This window comes from Condylura cristata, unplaced genomic scaffold (genome assembly GCF_000260355.1).
Source record: "Condylura cristata isolate star-nosed mole 26May11 unplaced genomic scaffold, ConCri1.0 scaffold00017, whole genome shotgun sequence".
NCBI classification, from domain to species: domain Eukaryota; kingdom Metazoa; phylum Chordata; class Mammalia; order Eulipotyphla; family Talpidae; genus Condylura; species Condylura cristata.
Genome location: NW_004567118.1, coordinates 19965022 through 19980114, shown reverse-complemented (window position 1 = coordinate 19980114; position 15093 = coordinate 19965022). Strand labels below are relative to the sequence as shown.

At 45.3% G+C, this 15093-nt stretch overlaps 1 protein-coding gene across 1 annotated transcript in view; it reads right to left on the bottom strand.

Moving 5' to 3' along the window:
- Positions 1-15093, bottom strand: part of IPPK (inositol 1,3,4,5,6-pentakisphosphate 2-kinase) — a 40514-nt gene that overhangs the window by 12260 nt on the left and 13161 nt on the right. The window contains exons 4-10 of the mRNA XM_004684501.2: positions 14561-14627; positions 13331-13452; positions 11986-12075; positions 6484-6542; positions 5854-5926; positions 2677-2956; positions 503-653 (exon numbers count right to left, since the gene is read on the bottom strand). Of these exons, the coding sequence (XP_004684558.1) occupies positions 503-653; positions 2677-2956; positions 5854-5926; positions 6484-6542; positions 11986-12075; positions 13331-13452; positions 14561-14627 (842 nt within the window). The remainder of the gene's footprint in view (positions 1-502; positions 654-2676; positions 2957-5853; positions 5927-6483; positions 6543-11985; positions 12076-13330; positions 13453-14560; positions 14628-15093) is intronic.

Sequence of the window (15093 nt, the reverse complement as noted above, 5' to 3'; positions counted from 1 at the left end):
AAGAACACCTAGTAGTCCACCTCCTTCAGATGTGAAACTTCCTCCTGAAGAATCAACATTTTAAAAAGAACTGGGCAAGGCCAGAAACACTGATGAAGGGGCCCAGCACACACCCAAGGTGTTGTCCCCAGTGACCCCAATACAGGATAGCCAGGCGCCAAAGGCCAACTGACACTTGGAGCTCAGGCTTGGGCAGAATGGCTCCCCTGTGAAGCAGCGCTGCCCCCTGCAGGCTCTGCCCTGACTCAGGACACAGAAAGGTCCATGACCATATGGGGATTGTCAGGGTCAGAGGATATGCTTTTTTTTTTAGTACCAGACAAGTGAATACAAATCTGACAGGTCAAGCCTAGCACCAGGAGCAGAGAGGGAAGGTGGCAGGGTGATCCCCCTGGGAAGCCCGGCTGTGCTCTTATTGGGACTCCCTCCTCTCCCATTTCCATTGCACCCTCAGGGTCATCCCGATGTATAAATGGGGGGACACCCAGGGCCTGGCCCTTACCTTTCCTCAGGAAACTCCTCCAAGTACCGTTCTACCCGCCTGTACAGAGGGTAGAGGCCTTCAATGTCCAGCAGGTCCAACATCTGCACCTGGAGGGTTTTGTACAGAAGACAGCCCTTCGGTAACCCCGACTGCTCCAGGGAGGGTTTTCCTACCAAGAACATCAGGGAAAATGAGAGGTTTACTGTCAGGAACTGAAGGTGGCAGGGTGCAGGCCTCATCCAGCCTTACAGAGTTGGTGGGCTGAGACAATTGGCCTGGCACAGAAGAAAGGGCAGGTGGTCCGCTCTCACGCTGTCCTTTCCTGCCTTTCAAGACAATCTCCAAGTTCCACCAGACCAACCCCAGATCTAGGTTAGAGAGAGCATCCTCTTTCTAAATAAGACAAAGCACAAAAGTTTAAATGATCATGTCAACATCTCCAAATCATCAACACAGCCCATATCTAGGTACCAAGGACAGGTCAAAGCCACCACCAATAAAATAGAAGTCACCACAGGACAGTGTGGGAATAAGGCCACTCTACACATGAACACTTATGGGTCCCTGCTGTATGCAGGCCATTTCCTATACTCCAGAGCCAAGCCAAATCCCATGAAAAAATGACCACAAGGAGTGGTCCTCAAGAGAACAGCTATGGCCGCAGGCCATCCTGATGCTGACCTCCCACTTCTGACAGGATGCACTCAGCTACCTGATACAGAGTAATGGTCACAGGCCAGCTGGGAGGGATCTGCAAAATTACAGGCTGTTCTATGTGGGAATGGCCAATAAAAGTTCAAGAAATAAACATGCTGATCCAGATACAGATTTATGCTAATTAGATTTAAAAAAAAAAAACCAGTTACAAAATAGTATGTAGGCCATGACCTTGTTTTTTAAAATTGATTTATATGTTTTATATCATTGTTCATGTTTGTACAGTGCATGCTTTCTCCTCTCAAGTGTAGTCCCATTAAATTCCCAGCACCAATTCACCCCATGCACCATCACCATAGTCCTTTGTGCTCCTTCCCTCCCCTGCAGAATGTCTGATTTACAGTTGCCTGTTAAGGTTTTGGTTTTTTATTTATTATTTTTCCCCCTGATTCCTTACTTGGTTCCCCTATACTCCCCCTATAGGTGAAGCCATCCAATATTTTTCTTTTTCCTTCTGGCTTAGCAAAACCTTGTTGTTTAAGCTGCACTTGCCACAGAGGAAGGTGGAAGAAGTCTCCAGTATCAGTAGCATGCTTTTCAGTGTGTCCTTCTAGACCCATTTTAGCTACCTGAAAGCAGTATGGCATAACTTTATCAAAATTTATGAAATGATTAGATACCACTTCTGAAACCAGAAAAACCCAAATACATCTGTGTTAAGAAAAACTAGGTATAGGGTGGAGGGAACAGAAAGAGAGGACAGCTTCTTGTGACTGGACAGCTTCAGCAAACAACAACACAGAAGAGTCAGTGCAGGAACGGGCAGTCTTTCCATTGACGTGCCCACAGAGGGCTGTGAGACCACAGGGGTTGTTAACACAAAAACTTCCCAGTCAGCAAAAAAAAAAAAAAAAAAAATAAGTTCCTTGCTGTGGCTGTGCATGCCACAAACCCAACAATGTTGTGGGGTGTGCTGGCAGACAACAAAAGGGCAAACAAGGAGCCCCAAACATTCTTGGCAAAAGCCCAAACGTGCTCATTGGCCACACCTCAGAGCCTAGATGCCCACCACATCACAGCCAGAACTCTGCCTCCAAGAAAGAGGCACCAAAGGCCTCACAAGTCTTATCCGCACATCAAGGCCCACTAGGCCACGCCAGTCTGAAGGACTTGTTCTGTGCACTTCCCAACTGTCTGTACCTTGATTCTCTAGCCTAGGAAACAAACCAAGGAACAACTACTTTGTAGGGTCCAAAGCAGAGGGAACAGGATACTGCAGAGGAAGCATTCAGCATACCAGAGAACACACACATTCGTGACAATGTTTGAGGGGCAAACCCTTGGCCCAAACATGCCTCAAATGGCAAATCTGAGAGATGACAAAGAAAGGGAGTGCCCAGTCAAAGACTGAGAGATAGTGAGGCTCAGTTGAGAAGACTCCTGACAAGGTCAAGGCTGCTCTCGCAGAAGCCCCATGAGGCGAGGCAAGACAGGCACAGGCTCTGTCCCAGGTCCCCGTACCTGCCCTGGCCTACCTTGGCGGTGCAGGCTCCTGCCGAAAGGGCTGGCTTCACAGACAAGTGGGCCCCGAGGCCCCGGCCCCAGCCTCAGGGCACCCAGCCGGCCCTTGTCAGAGCCACTCAGCAGCACCCGTGTGATAACACGGACCAGCTCCCGGATCACAGCTCTTGTGCAGTGGGGCCCGCCTGCCAGGCCATTGGATGGGAAGAAAAAGGGCTTCAAGTGGTGTGCCAGCTCACTCCAGTCAGCCGACGGGCTTCGGGAGTCTCTGCAGCCATAAATCAGCTCACCGTTCTGCAGGTGGAAAAGACAAGGCAGGTCAACTCCAGCAAACTGGAAGGAAAACAACTCAGTCCCCATTAGTTGGGAAAAGGGACCTGACATTTTACATGTACCCTGCACAACTGTGCCTTCTGGGGAAACCCACCCTCACATGTTGATCAAGACATACCCACTGCAACATGAAAACGAAGGAAACTTTTTAAAAACTCTGGTCAAGACCAGAGTTCTGACCTGAAATACAAATGCTCAGACATACAAATGTTCATGCTCATGAACATACAGCATGTTGGCAGCTTGGCACAAACGCAGCCCAAAACAACAGAATCCCAAAGCCCCAGGTCTGGTACATAAGAGCCATGTTACCCACTCACTACTGAGAAACACTGTTATTCTGACCAGCAGCAACCAAACTTCTCAGCCAGTGCAGGTGTCTGTCAACCACCACCATCTTGGCAGGGTCATTCAACATCAATTTAGGCCAAGTTCCTATCAGGATGGGTAAGACTGCCAGCATGAAAGGGGTAGAAATTGATAAGCTTCTACAAGTTAAGTCCAGCAAAGAAACTCCTTCCAGCACCAACACTTCCAAGGCAGGGAGTGTTTTTTACTCACCACTCAGTAGGCCCAACACCATGACTCTGACAGAGGACTGTGGTATCAGAGGAACACCCCAAGAAATGCTGGTCCTTGTGCCCCAGCAGTAGCTGGCACCAGCAAGTGATGACTCTTTGTCCCTAGTTTCCTCATCAGTAAAAGGTCCAGTCAGCAGCTTCCAGGGTAAGCCTCAGTGGCTCCCAGCCCTAGAAACACACTGTAATCCTTTCCAAGCTGTTCTGGGTTTGGGCCATGTAACCTAAGGGACATGGACACTGACATAGCACACGTATGGCAAAATGAAATTACAGGAGATGCCGGGCTTGGCTCCAAGGTCCAAACAGCACTGTACTTAGTGGCCACACTGTGCAGCCCTGTGGAGCCCACATGGCCAGGAAGTAAGGCCTGCCTACAGCCCTGGGGCACAGTCCTGGGAGCAGACAGGCCACAGCTTTAGAGGGACCCCAAGCCAGAGTAAGCTACACTCCTCTTCACTCCCCAGCCATAGGAACTGAGACGAGGGACTGTGAGGAAGTAGGAAATAACATGAGGACCTTCCCTGATCTGCCCCCAGGGGTCTATTTGATGCAGCAAGCAGTTAGCTCCAGGTCCCAAGACCTGGGTCGCAGCAGATGGAGCCTCCAGATGAGGTCCATCAGGGGCACCATGAGAGCCCATAGAGGGGTGTCCAGAACAGTGGGACACACAGTCAGTCATAGGACCAGCAGACCCATCAAGAGATAATGTTATCTGTGAGCTAGGTCTACTGTGGAAGAAGGGTGTGCCACAGGTGCTGGAGGAGGAAGAAAGTAGGCCAAAACTAGGAGCCATGGACTGCAGACAGGAGATAAGGTCAGGACTCAACCAGAGATCCAGGGCAGAGGCCACCTGGCTCACTGTGCAACTGGCCTGTCCTCCAGGTTGGTGAGTGGCTTAGTGATCCCTGAGCAAAGGAAGGCCTCTACTCCCTGGGCAAAGGGTCATTATGCAGACAAACATGCTTGCTCAATGACCTGGAGAGGTGTGACGGCATTCATCAGGCATTACTTACATGGCTATGAAACTATTACCTCAACCTCTGTATTTTTTTTCTATGCTGATTTCAACAGAGGAAATAGTCAGGGTTCTCAGTCCCAGGTCCAAGGGCAGGGTAGTCATCCAGAGGCAAATAAGACACCACTCAGTTTATGGATGGGTCTAATAGGCCAGACTGGATGGGGGCAGTCAGAAAAGAGACCACTTAGGACTCACGCTAAGTGCCAAGTAAATCCCCAGATGGAAGGGAACTATGTCCTTTTTTCTAGATTTGGGAAGATAGGGGCAGACAGAATAAAAATTCACTCCAACTGGATTTCTTAGTCAGACAGGGCAAGTGAGTCAAGCAAAGTTTTCGCCCTGGCTTCCCTCAAGCTCACTTTGGAGAGGCATTCCATGTATAGAAGAGCACCATCCACAGTGCACCAGGACACAGAGGGCAGAAGGCTGTCTGGATCCAATACCCCTGCTTCTCCACACAGATCCATGCCCCTGAGCCAGGAGCGGTCATCAACTCTCATGTGTTAATAAGGACTTAATCTGTACTGGGGCAGTCAGTGGTGAGGAGAGAAAGAAATGTGTCCCGGGGAGAGCATTTCCAATAGTGGCCACACCACAATGTCCTCCAGGTATGGGCCAGCCTTGCTCTCTCCTAATCTAGCCTCTCCAGAGGCCTCATGCCTGATTTCCACCAGCAACAAGCCAGGTGACCACATGGCATCAGAAAGCCAAGTTAGGGTGCCAACCCTAGGTGGCAATGAGGATGCCAAGAAAAAGGAAAATGTCATGAACGTTCTTTACGAGGGACCCTGCCTTTGTCCTATGTAGCTGGGTCACAGAATGATTAAAGCTGCAGGACTGAGAATTCACTAACTTACCAGACTCCTTAATTACAATTTCTCTATATTCCCCAGAAGCACAGGTCTGGCTACCCTCCAGGCACCAGCTCAGCTCCAACTCCAACCTCAGCCACACAGGTATATAAAGAAGGAGCATCCTGGTCCAAGAACCAGAGTCAGGGTCTGTGCATCAAGGAAACATGAGGCTGCCCAGTAGTCAAAGTATCAGCATCATATACCCCAGAGCTCCATGGCATGGAATGGGGCTCAGAAAAAAGACCCAAAGGGCCTGTGCTGAGGCAGCCTCAGTCCAAATGCCTCTGTGTGCCTGGTCACAGAGCCACATGAGTGAGACTAGCACACCCTGGGTTTACCTGGCTCTGTTCCAAGACACCCAGTGGCCTTACCCCAAAAGTGCCATAAAATAAAAGCAACCTTTACCTTAAATATCTTTAAGTTGTTCTGAGCCTCTTGTAACAAGCTTTTCAAGGCAAAGTGCATTCGCTGTTTATTTCTAAAAGAGAAAGTAATATTGAAACAATTAAAAGTAATCTCAGGAATACCAGCTCAAGGTCCTAAGCTTCATGGGTTAAAGAGTAACATTCTTACTTCCTCAGACTTTCCTGGATAGTCCAGAGCCTTCAGTCTGTGCCTACATGTCAAAGCTGAGCCAAGCTCTGAGCTTTTAAGTCAGAGTACAACCCAAGGGCTGGGTCCCATGAGCTATAACCATACCCTCAGGACATTTGCATAATGGACATAAAGTACAGGGGTGCTGGTCTCCTCCTTTTCCAAGTGACCATACCCAAAATGCCACTCTGGCAGGTGACAGATGTGGCTCCAAAGCCTAAACTCCTCCCCTCATTGGAGCAGAGCACATAGCAAGCCAAGTACAGAGTCTCTCTGGGAGCAGGAAGTGGGGCACTGGATTGACCTTAGAGCCAAGGGTACATACATGAGCCCTGAGTTAGTGGAAGCTCAGGACCAGCACAGGGATGAAGGGGCCTCTCCAGTCCTTTCACACAATCCTTTCAGCACCCCATGAAAGCAGAGGGAAGTAGTGATTCTTACCCTGAGTAGAGGTCAAGGGGACAGTATTTACTGATCTGCTTCCACTTCCCATTTGCTACCTGTAAGAAACCAACAGGGTGACAGTGACCTGATGGGGGCAGCAGTGGGCTGACTATATGAAGAACACAGCTAATGCCTCTGGAATACAGTCCCTCAGATACCACCACCCTCAATGCCCCTCAGCCCAGCCCTCAAGTCAGCGGGGAAGAAGACAGCAAGCAGCTTTTTCAAACCACATGGTTACATTTTAGGAATCATATGAATAAATCTTTAAAATTATAATACTCAGAGTGATAGTGTGTTTAAAAAGTTATTTCATATTGTCAACTGAGAAAATAAATTGGCTGACACTTTTGAAAGGCAACATCCATTAAAATTTTTAATTTAGGGCCCTCCCTGGTGGCGCAGCGGGTTAAAGCACTGCACTGAGAAGCTAAAGCCACTTCCACATGAATTCGATTCCTGCCTGCCCCGGAGGTGACCACATGGCGTGGCAGACCTCTCCTGACCCGCCCGCTGCTCCCCTCAGCGTGTATTTCGTCGATCTGCCTGTTCTGCTCCTCACTCCGTCTCTGGTGAAGCCTCTCACCATCCCTGCACGTCTGGCCTGTACCCCAGTTCTGTATGCACAAATAAATAAATCTTTAGAAAAAGAAATTTTTTTAATTTAGATGTTCTCTAACTAGCCAAGTCAACAAGGAATCAAAGGGTCAAAGATGTTCTCCGCAGCCTAACCTAACAGTAATAGCAAGACCCGGAAGCAACTAAATCAAGTCACAGCACAGGACATACTGAATAAATCATATGTTATCCACCCAAAGAGATGCAGAACTAAAAATCACCAAGATTTACTGAAGGAAAAAGTTGGCAGCACTATGGGTACGCATGCCACTTTTGCTTTAAAAAAGAGGCTGGTGGCCCTCCCTGCTGGTGCAATGGGTTAAAGCACAGCACTATGAAGTGATATGCAGCCACTGCAGCACCAGTTTGAGCCCAGCCAGGGAGGTGACCCACAGGGCATGGGAGACCTCTCCTGACCCGCCTGCTGCTCCCCCTCAGCAGTGTATTTCAGTAGATCTGCCTGTTTTGCTTGCTACTCTGTCTCTGGTGAATCCTCTTGGCTCCCACACCTCTACAGTACCCCAATTTTTATATGCATAAATAAATAGAAGGGAGGGAGGAAGGAAGAAAAAGATGGGCCTCCCTGGTAGCTCAAGGAGTTAAGTCTCAGCACTATAAAGCAATCTGCAGCCACTGCAGCACAAATTTGATCCTATTTCGATCCCCATCTAATCCCCACACAGGAAGCTAACCCACAAGGCTCAGAAAACCTCTCCTGTCTCACCTACCCGCTCTCCCCTCAGCAGTGTATGTCAGTGAATCCACCTGTTCTTCCCATCTGGGGAGTCCTCTCATCTGCTGCACCTCTGACCTATACCCAGTTCTTATATACAGAAATAAAAATAAATATTTTTAAAAAATAAAAAGCTATGCTCACTCATCTACACATACATATATCCAGATATGCAGAGAAAAATACCTTGCCTGATATACAGTGAACAATCTTCAAAGATTATGTAAGTGACAAAAGAGATTAGCAGAATAATTGCATATGGAAAGCTCCCATATTTACTTAATAAAATTGTCTGTGTATGTACACCCATAAGTAAACATACATTAGAAAATGTGCAGAGAAAGGTATCATCTTATTTTTTTGTTGGCCCAGGACAAAGTCTATAATGCTATCACCTCTGGCAAGGTTAATGACCCAGTGCATACAAGTCTGTATTTTACCAATTAAAAGAGAAGATATTACCTACTAATAAGAAATAGTTCTTTAAAATTTAAATGAATATAACAATGAAAACTATCTTCTAAAGTGAATGGCTCACACACCTAAAGTTACTTCCCTAAAACCTAGAAGGGTAGAATACCACAAAGAAAATAACATGCAAGTGAGCAAAAATGATTGAGTAAATTCTCTCCTCCATTAGGGCAATGAGAAACAAAAGCTATCAGAATCAAAATTTTCAAAACTCTGAAAACTAACCAAAGGCTTGCAACAATCTGGAGAGCACTGACAGAAGAAAAATGGCCAAATCTAAATAAGAACAGGTAGTACTGTGACATTTAAAAAACTTTAGTCCCACCCTACCCCCAACTTTTTAAGGTACCCTGAAAATCAACAAACCAATCACAGTGAAACCTGAAGTCTGGCAGCTACCCAAGGGAACTGAGCACAGTGGGGAATTTCTCCAAAGCCTCATTCCCAGAAAACAGTCATTAAATTTCTTGTCTTTACTGACCAGATTTAATTCATCTGGTGCAAAAAGATTTTCCCCAGGGCCATCTGTGAAAAATATTCAGAGGTAATTATCTACTTTCATGTATACCTAAGAAGGTGATTGATAGCTAAGGTAAACAATAGGCTAATAACCTAAAGCTAAAAAGCAAAGGCTGAGAAATGAGATGTCCTTAAAAGCGGCAGTATATCCTAGGCATCTAGAAGATTGTGCACAGGAGATCTGAGAAGGCCCTAAGCTCTCACCTGGTGCTAATCTACAGCTCTGGAGAAGTGAGAACTCTAAAGCAGAGTTGTTAGTCACCCCACCCCTCTGCAAACACTTGAGAATTACTGGTTCCAGACATTTAAGAAAATCCCTGTCAAACCATTAACTGCCAACTAAACTAAGCCAAAACTTCAGAGGCCACACATAACAATAAAGAATACAAATTTCTCAGCATAGAACAAAATAAAAATAAATCACTAAAAAAATCAAACAAACATTACAACTATAACAAGCAACAATAATAAGCTCTAGAGAGGGTGTGGAATAACTTTCAGAGTGGCCACATTGTATTACCTAGAATGCCCATTTCAACAAGGATTACAAGGCATGCAAAGGAATATTCACACACAGGGCTAGACTGATCCACACACAGGGGGAAAAAAGCAATCAACAGGCTGTCCCTGAAGAAGTTTAGATACTGGACTTACTATAAGACAAAGACTTCATATTAACTACTTGAAATACACTTAGAGCTGCAGGAATTGAGGACAAAGAACTGAAGGAACAAAGAGAACAGTGTCTTAACAGACATATAAATTATAAAAGGAACCAAAGAGAATCTTTATCTGAAAAGTAGGATAAAAGATCTGATCAGGCAGAAGCAAAAAGCAAATACCCATAAATTTCAGGAAAAAAAGTCAAAGAGATCCACACCTAGACACACTATAATAAGATTTCACAAAGACACAGAATGCTGAAAGCAACAAGAGAGAAGTGACTCACGATATGCAATAGATCTCCCATAAGATTAACAGCTGACTTCTCATTGGAAACCAAGGAGGCCAGAGGGCAAGGGGATGGCATACTCATTGTGATGAGAGAAAAAGCCCATCAATTAAGAATTCTTAATAGAAAAGAAACTATCTTATGAAATGGAGTAATTAAGATATTACAATGCAAACAATAAGTACAAAATATTGTCACTAGTCTAATAGAAACACTAAAGCATGAAATGAAAGGGCACTATTAAGGGAGCCACATTAAGACTTGTAAGTCGTTGGTAACTTTTTGTTCCCATCTGATTTACCAGCTAACTGCATAAGGCAATTACTATAAATATGCACTGACAGACCTGCTACAAAGATGCAGTTTGTATGACAGTAACGCACAAAGAGGACAACAAAACTAGACAGATGCCCAAATAGCCAAAATAATCTTGAGAAAGGAAAACAAAGCTGGAATACTAATATTTCCTGATTTCAAAGTAACAAGCATCAAAATGTGGTAGGTACTGTTAAAACAGAGACAACAGGCCCACAGTGGAATCATTTGTGCTAAGTCCCACATCACCAAAACAAGACTTAACTCCTAACTTAATTGCAGTTTAATTCACTCCAAGGAATGTAATCTTAACTAGTCAGTCTGGAATTCCCTTGTTAAGTAAACTACCTAATAGACCTCTCCTGTTCCCTAAGGGAAGGTGCCATTACCTGAGATAATCTACTCTTATTGCACCCACTCCTACCTATAAAGACCCTACATTTTCCACTTGCTAGATGGGATGCAGCCCAATTAACGAACTGTCTAATAACATCAATTAGATTTTTTAATTTTGTCTCTTTTTTTTAAGATTTATGTAGTGATGCATACAGAGCTAAAACTATAAAACCTTAGCAGAAAGCATAGGTTGAAAGCTTCATTAAGCAAAGATTTCTTAGCTATGAATTAAGCGAAGACTTCTTGGCTATGACACCAGAAGCACAGGCAACAAAAGAGAAAAAAAAACAGACAGACTGGACTTTAACAAAATTAAAAATCTATGTGCACCACATGGGTGACTTGGTGATGGGAAACACACGAGGATTACAACTGAGATGAAAAAAAAAAATGTACAAAATAACGTAAAAATGAACTATTAAAAAAAAAACTATGTGCATCAAAGGACACTATCCACAGTGTATCCACAATGTATCCACAATGTATGTAAGGCAGCCAACACACTGGGAGAAAATAATTACAAGTCACAAATCTCATAAAAGATCTAGAATATATAGAGAACTTCTAAAACATTAAACAATAAACAACCAAATTAAAAAATGGGCAAGGGATCTGACTAGACATTTCTCCAGTAGACATACAAATGGCCAATATATGAAAAGAAGCCCAACATCACTAACCATTAGGGAAATGCAAATGTAAAACCACAATGAGATTCCACTCAATACCAACTAGGATGGGAAGAAATCAATTAGGGACAATAGCAAGTGCTGGTAAGGATGAACAGAAACCAGAAACCCTCATATACTGTTTCTCAAAATATAAAATATTGTAAGAGTCACAGAAAACCATTTTACTTTTCCTCCAAAGTTAAAGGATTTCCTTAAGATCCAGCAATTCCATTCTTGAGAATCCACTCAAGGGAACTGAAAACAGGGACTCAAGATTATACACACACATGTACACAGCAATGTTATTTACAGTAGTCCACACATGCCTCAATAGATGAATGTCATGATAAGCAAAAGGTTCCTATATATTGGGACATTATTCAGTCACAAAAGGAATTAAGCTTTATGTGCCACAACACAAATGAACTTCAAAAGCATGTTTAGTAAAGAAGACAGTCACCAAAGGCCACATTCCACTTATATGGAATGCTTAGAAGAGACAAATCAACAGAGAGCAGACTGGTGGCTGCCAGGGACTGGCAGACTAGGGCACTGAAGAGGGACTGCTTGATGGGGACAGAATTCTTTGTGCGGTCGTGAAAATGTTCTGGAATTAAATGTTCTAGTGATGACTGTATAATCTGTCAATATAATAAAATCCACTGCGACATTGGTAAACATGACTGACTTATGAAATAAGGTACATAATAAATATCTACATTTTTCTTTAACTCTTCTGAAAAATCTTGCTGGTCACACCCGATACGGTCACCCACCAGACAGCTTTGTACAAAAGGAATCAGGGATTTTACAGGCCTTCTCACCTTAAGGTGCTGGTGCATGCAGTAACGACACACTTTATGCTTCATCTCATGTGTAACATCAGTGGAGAATGGAATAAACCCACATTTTGGCTACAAAATAAATAAGAAAAATACTTAGAGGGCATCACATACCTAGAAACAGAAGCAGACACATAACCAACTACAAAATTGTCACCTGCAATACCAAAGAGTGAGCAAGTGTAAGAACTAAATATCCCCAAAAGTTGGGTTTTCTTTACAGCCCTTCATTGCTCCTCAAAACACCTCTTTGCTGCTGCGGACCAAGATCAGAACTCTTAGTGAGGAAAAACAATGGCACCTAAATTGAAAGGTTTGGCACAATACAACACAGAATATCTGTGTATCTCATTAAAGACTCTGATGGACAGACTCCAAGTGCAGATCTGTCCCAAGCACACAGCTCCAAGGAGCAAAAACCCACTTTTTCTGATGACAATATGTGAACAAGAAGGTAGCCATCAGATGGGTGTGTGGCCCCAGTAGTTCCTGGAACTCAGATGCCTTTTAAAAGCCACATTTTGGGGTACATACAATAAACAAAGTCAAGTGTTTAGCACTGAAGACACACTGTCCCTCAGTAATCTGAGACCCTCTGGCTGAGGAGACAGGACATGAGTCCAAACTGAGTACCCAGTGTGAGTACTCAGGGCCAAATGTATGATGTCCAGTCACCACAACAGACATTTGGAGGAAGGTGACAACCAGCAGCCTGAGACATATGGGGAGTTTTCCTGATTCAGGCTCAGGCACCCCTGGACTCTGGGCAGCAGAGGACAGTGTACTGGCCCTCATGCAGCCATAACCACCCTTCACCAGACTTTGATGCCCTTTGTCATCCCCTACTAAAAGACTCCTGGCCATGACAAATCAAGACCTTACATCACACAGGTGTATGTGCCTCTGAGAAGGTCTCACCTAGATAGGACAGAAGCCAGGGAATGGGGTGCCACCCAGTCAAGAGGGTAACTGCAAACTAAGCTCCTGGAGAATGTGGTACCTACTGTTAATCGGTGGAAGGTCAGCAGGGGTACCCAGTAAGTTGTACCTTCTGGGTAAGCAGGGAGGGAGGGCAGAAACTGACACACTTCCTTCTGGTAGCCAGAAGCCAGTGCTTACACAAACCAAGTGTACAGTGTCCAGGAAAGGGCCTAAATCTAGGGGCTGGCCAGTAGAAGTAAGAGCAGACAGCTGTAGGAGCAGGGACTGCTTAGCTTGGAAAGAGGATACCACTGCAGCGGTAGGAAGTATACCGAGCAGATGACTCTTGGATTCACACAGGTCTGTCTTTCCCTTCCCCATGTCATTTCCCCTGGACAAGGTTCACCTTGATCTCCACACACAGAATCGGCCGGTGCTCTGCAAAGCAGTAGGTCTGAAGTCTGGCTAAATTGGGAAGGCACAGGGCATAGCCACTAAGGGTGTCCAGGTCCTTGTCACAGCGCGACTCTGGAAAGGAGAACAAATAAAGTACCTGAGCACTGGTACAAGACCTGGCCTGGAAGACTGTGGGCAAGGAAGGTGTTAGTCCCAAGCATTGGGAAGTCCTGCCTTATTTATCTGGGGATTGAGGCACATGACAGTTGTGTGGCTCACACCCTCAGTATCAAGCTGATCTCTGCTGAGTCTAGGGCAACCATGTGACTATTTAGCTTTGCCTACACACCAAAGCCACATGGAAACCCTGATGATTTGGGAAGTCTCTGCTGCAGACCTCCACGCATGCTGTCACATCTGCTAGGAGAAAGGAGGTTCACTTGACTCCAGTGAGAGCAGGCCTAGAAGCTCATGCTGGGTCCCCTGGAACTGCCTACCTCTTCTGTTGGCTGGTTTAATCTGTCTTTGGCTATGAGAAGTCACAACCATGAGGATGATACTGTGTTGTGGATCCTTCAGCAATATCAAATCAGAGGTAGATCATGGAGATGCTCATATGTGTAACTATTGTGAGAGGGGAGGGACCTCAAGGACTGACTCCTCATTATACCAACTGTGAGAGGTCCTCACCCAGAGACCCAGAGATCTGAGGAAGGGCAACAACCCTCACCTTTTCTCTTTACTGCCTCCCTCGGAGCTGAACTCCAACATCCTCAGCTGCCTGAAGGGTGCTGTATATAGGCCCCAGGTCCCAGGAAGTTGGCTTCCTCCTCACACAAAACAAGGCCTACTAGAGTCACTGCTATCATGGGGATGGTCCTTATCACTACCAAGGAGCATATCTTACTTACATAGCCTCCATCTCCCTCCCCATGTTACACTGGAGCCCTGCTCCCACTGCCCCCACCTCCAGGACAGGAATGCCATAGAGGCCACTGCACAGCTGACATTGGCTGCGCTTCAGGAAGAGGCACTCCCATCCTCAACAACATGAAATCTATGTCTTTGCTACTTGAGAGGAAAGGCTTAGAATAGGAGGAGGTCATTACACCACCAAAAAGTATAGGAAGAGAACAGATGTGATGAGGAAGATACAGGGATGACAGGGAAGAGGTGATGACAAGGAATGGGAGAAGATGGGGAGGGAAGGAATTATAAGAAATAAGGTAGAGACGCTCACCTGGTCGTTCAGACTGAATCTTTAAACAAAGCTGTTTCACAAAATCTAAAGGCAGTTGAACAACTTCCTGGAAGAACAAATATGAAACACTCAGTGCATGTTGCACAACAATCTGAACATAATGTCACAAAACTGCAGTTAAAAATGGTTAAAATAGGCCCTCCCTGGTGGTGCAATGGGTTAGAGCGCAGCACTGCAAGCTAGCTGCAGTTGCTTCAGTGTGAGTTCGATCCCCGGCCCAGGAGGTGACCCACATGGCGCCGCAGACCTCTCCTGACCCGCTTGCTGCTCCCCTCAGCAGTGTACTTCGTTGATCTGTCTGTTCTGCTCCCCACTCTGTCTCTGGTGAATTCTCTCACTGCTCCTACCACCTCTTGTCTGTACCCCAGTTCTGTATGCATAAAATCTTAAAAAAAAAAAAAAAAAGCAATATCAGCAAACTTTTTTTTTTAAAAATTTATTTATTCATACAGAACTGGGGTACAGGCCAGAGATGCAGAGGGTGAGAGGATTCACCAGAGACAGAGTGGGGA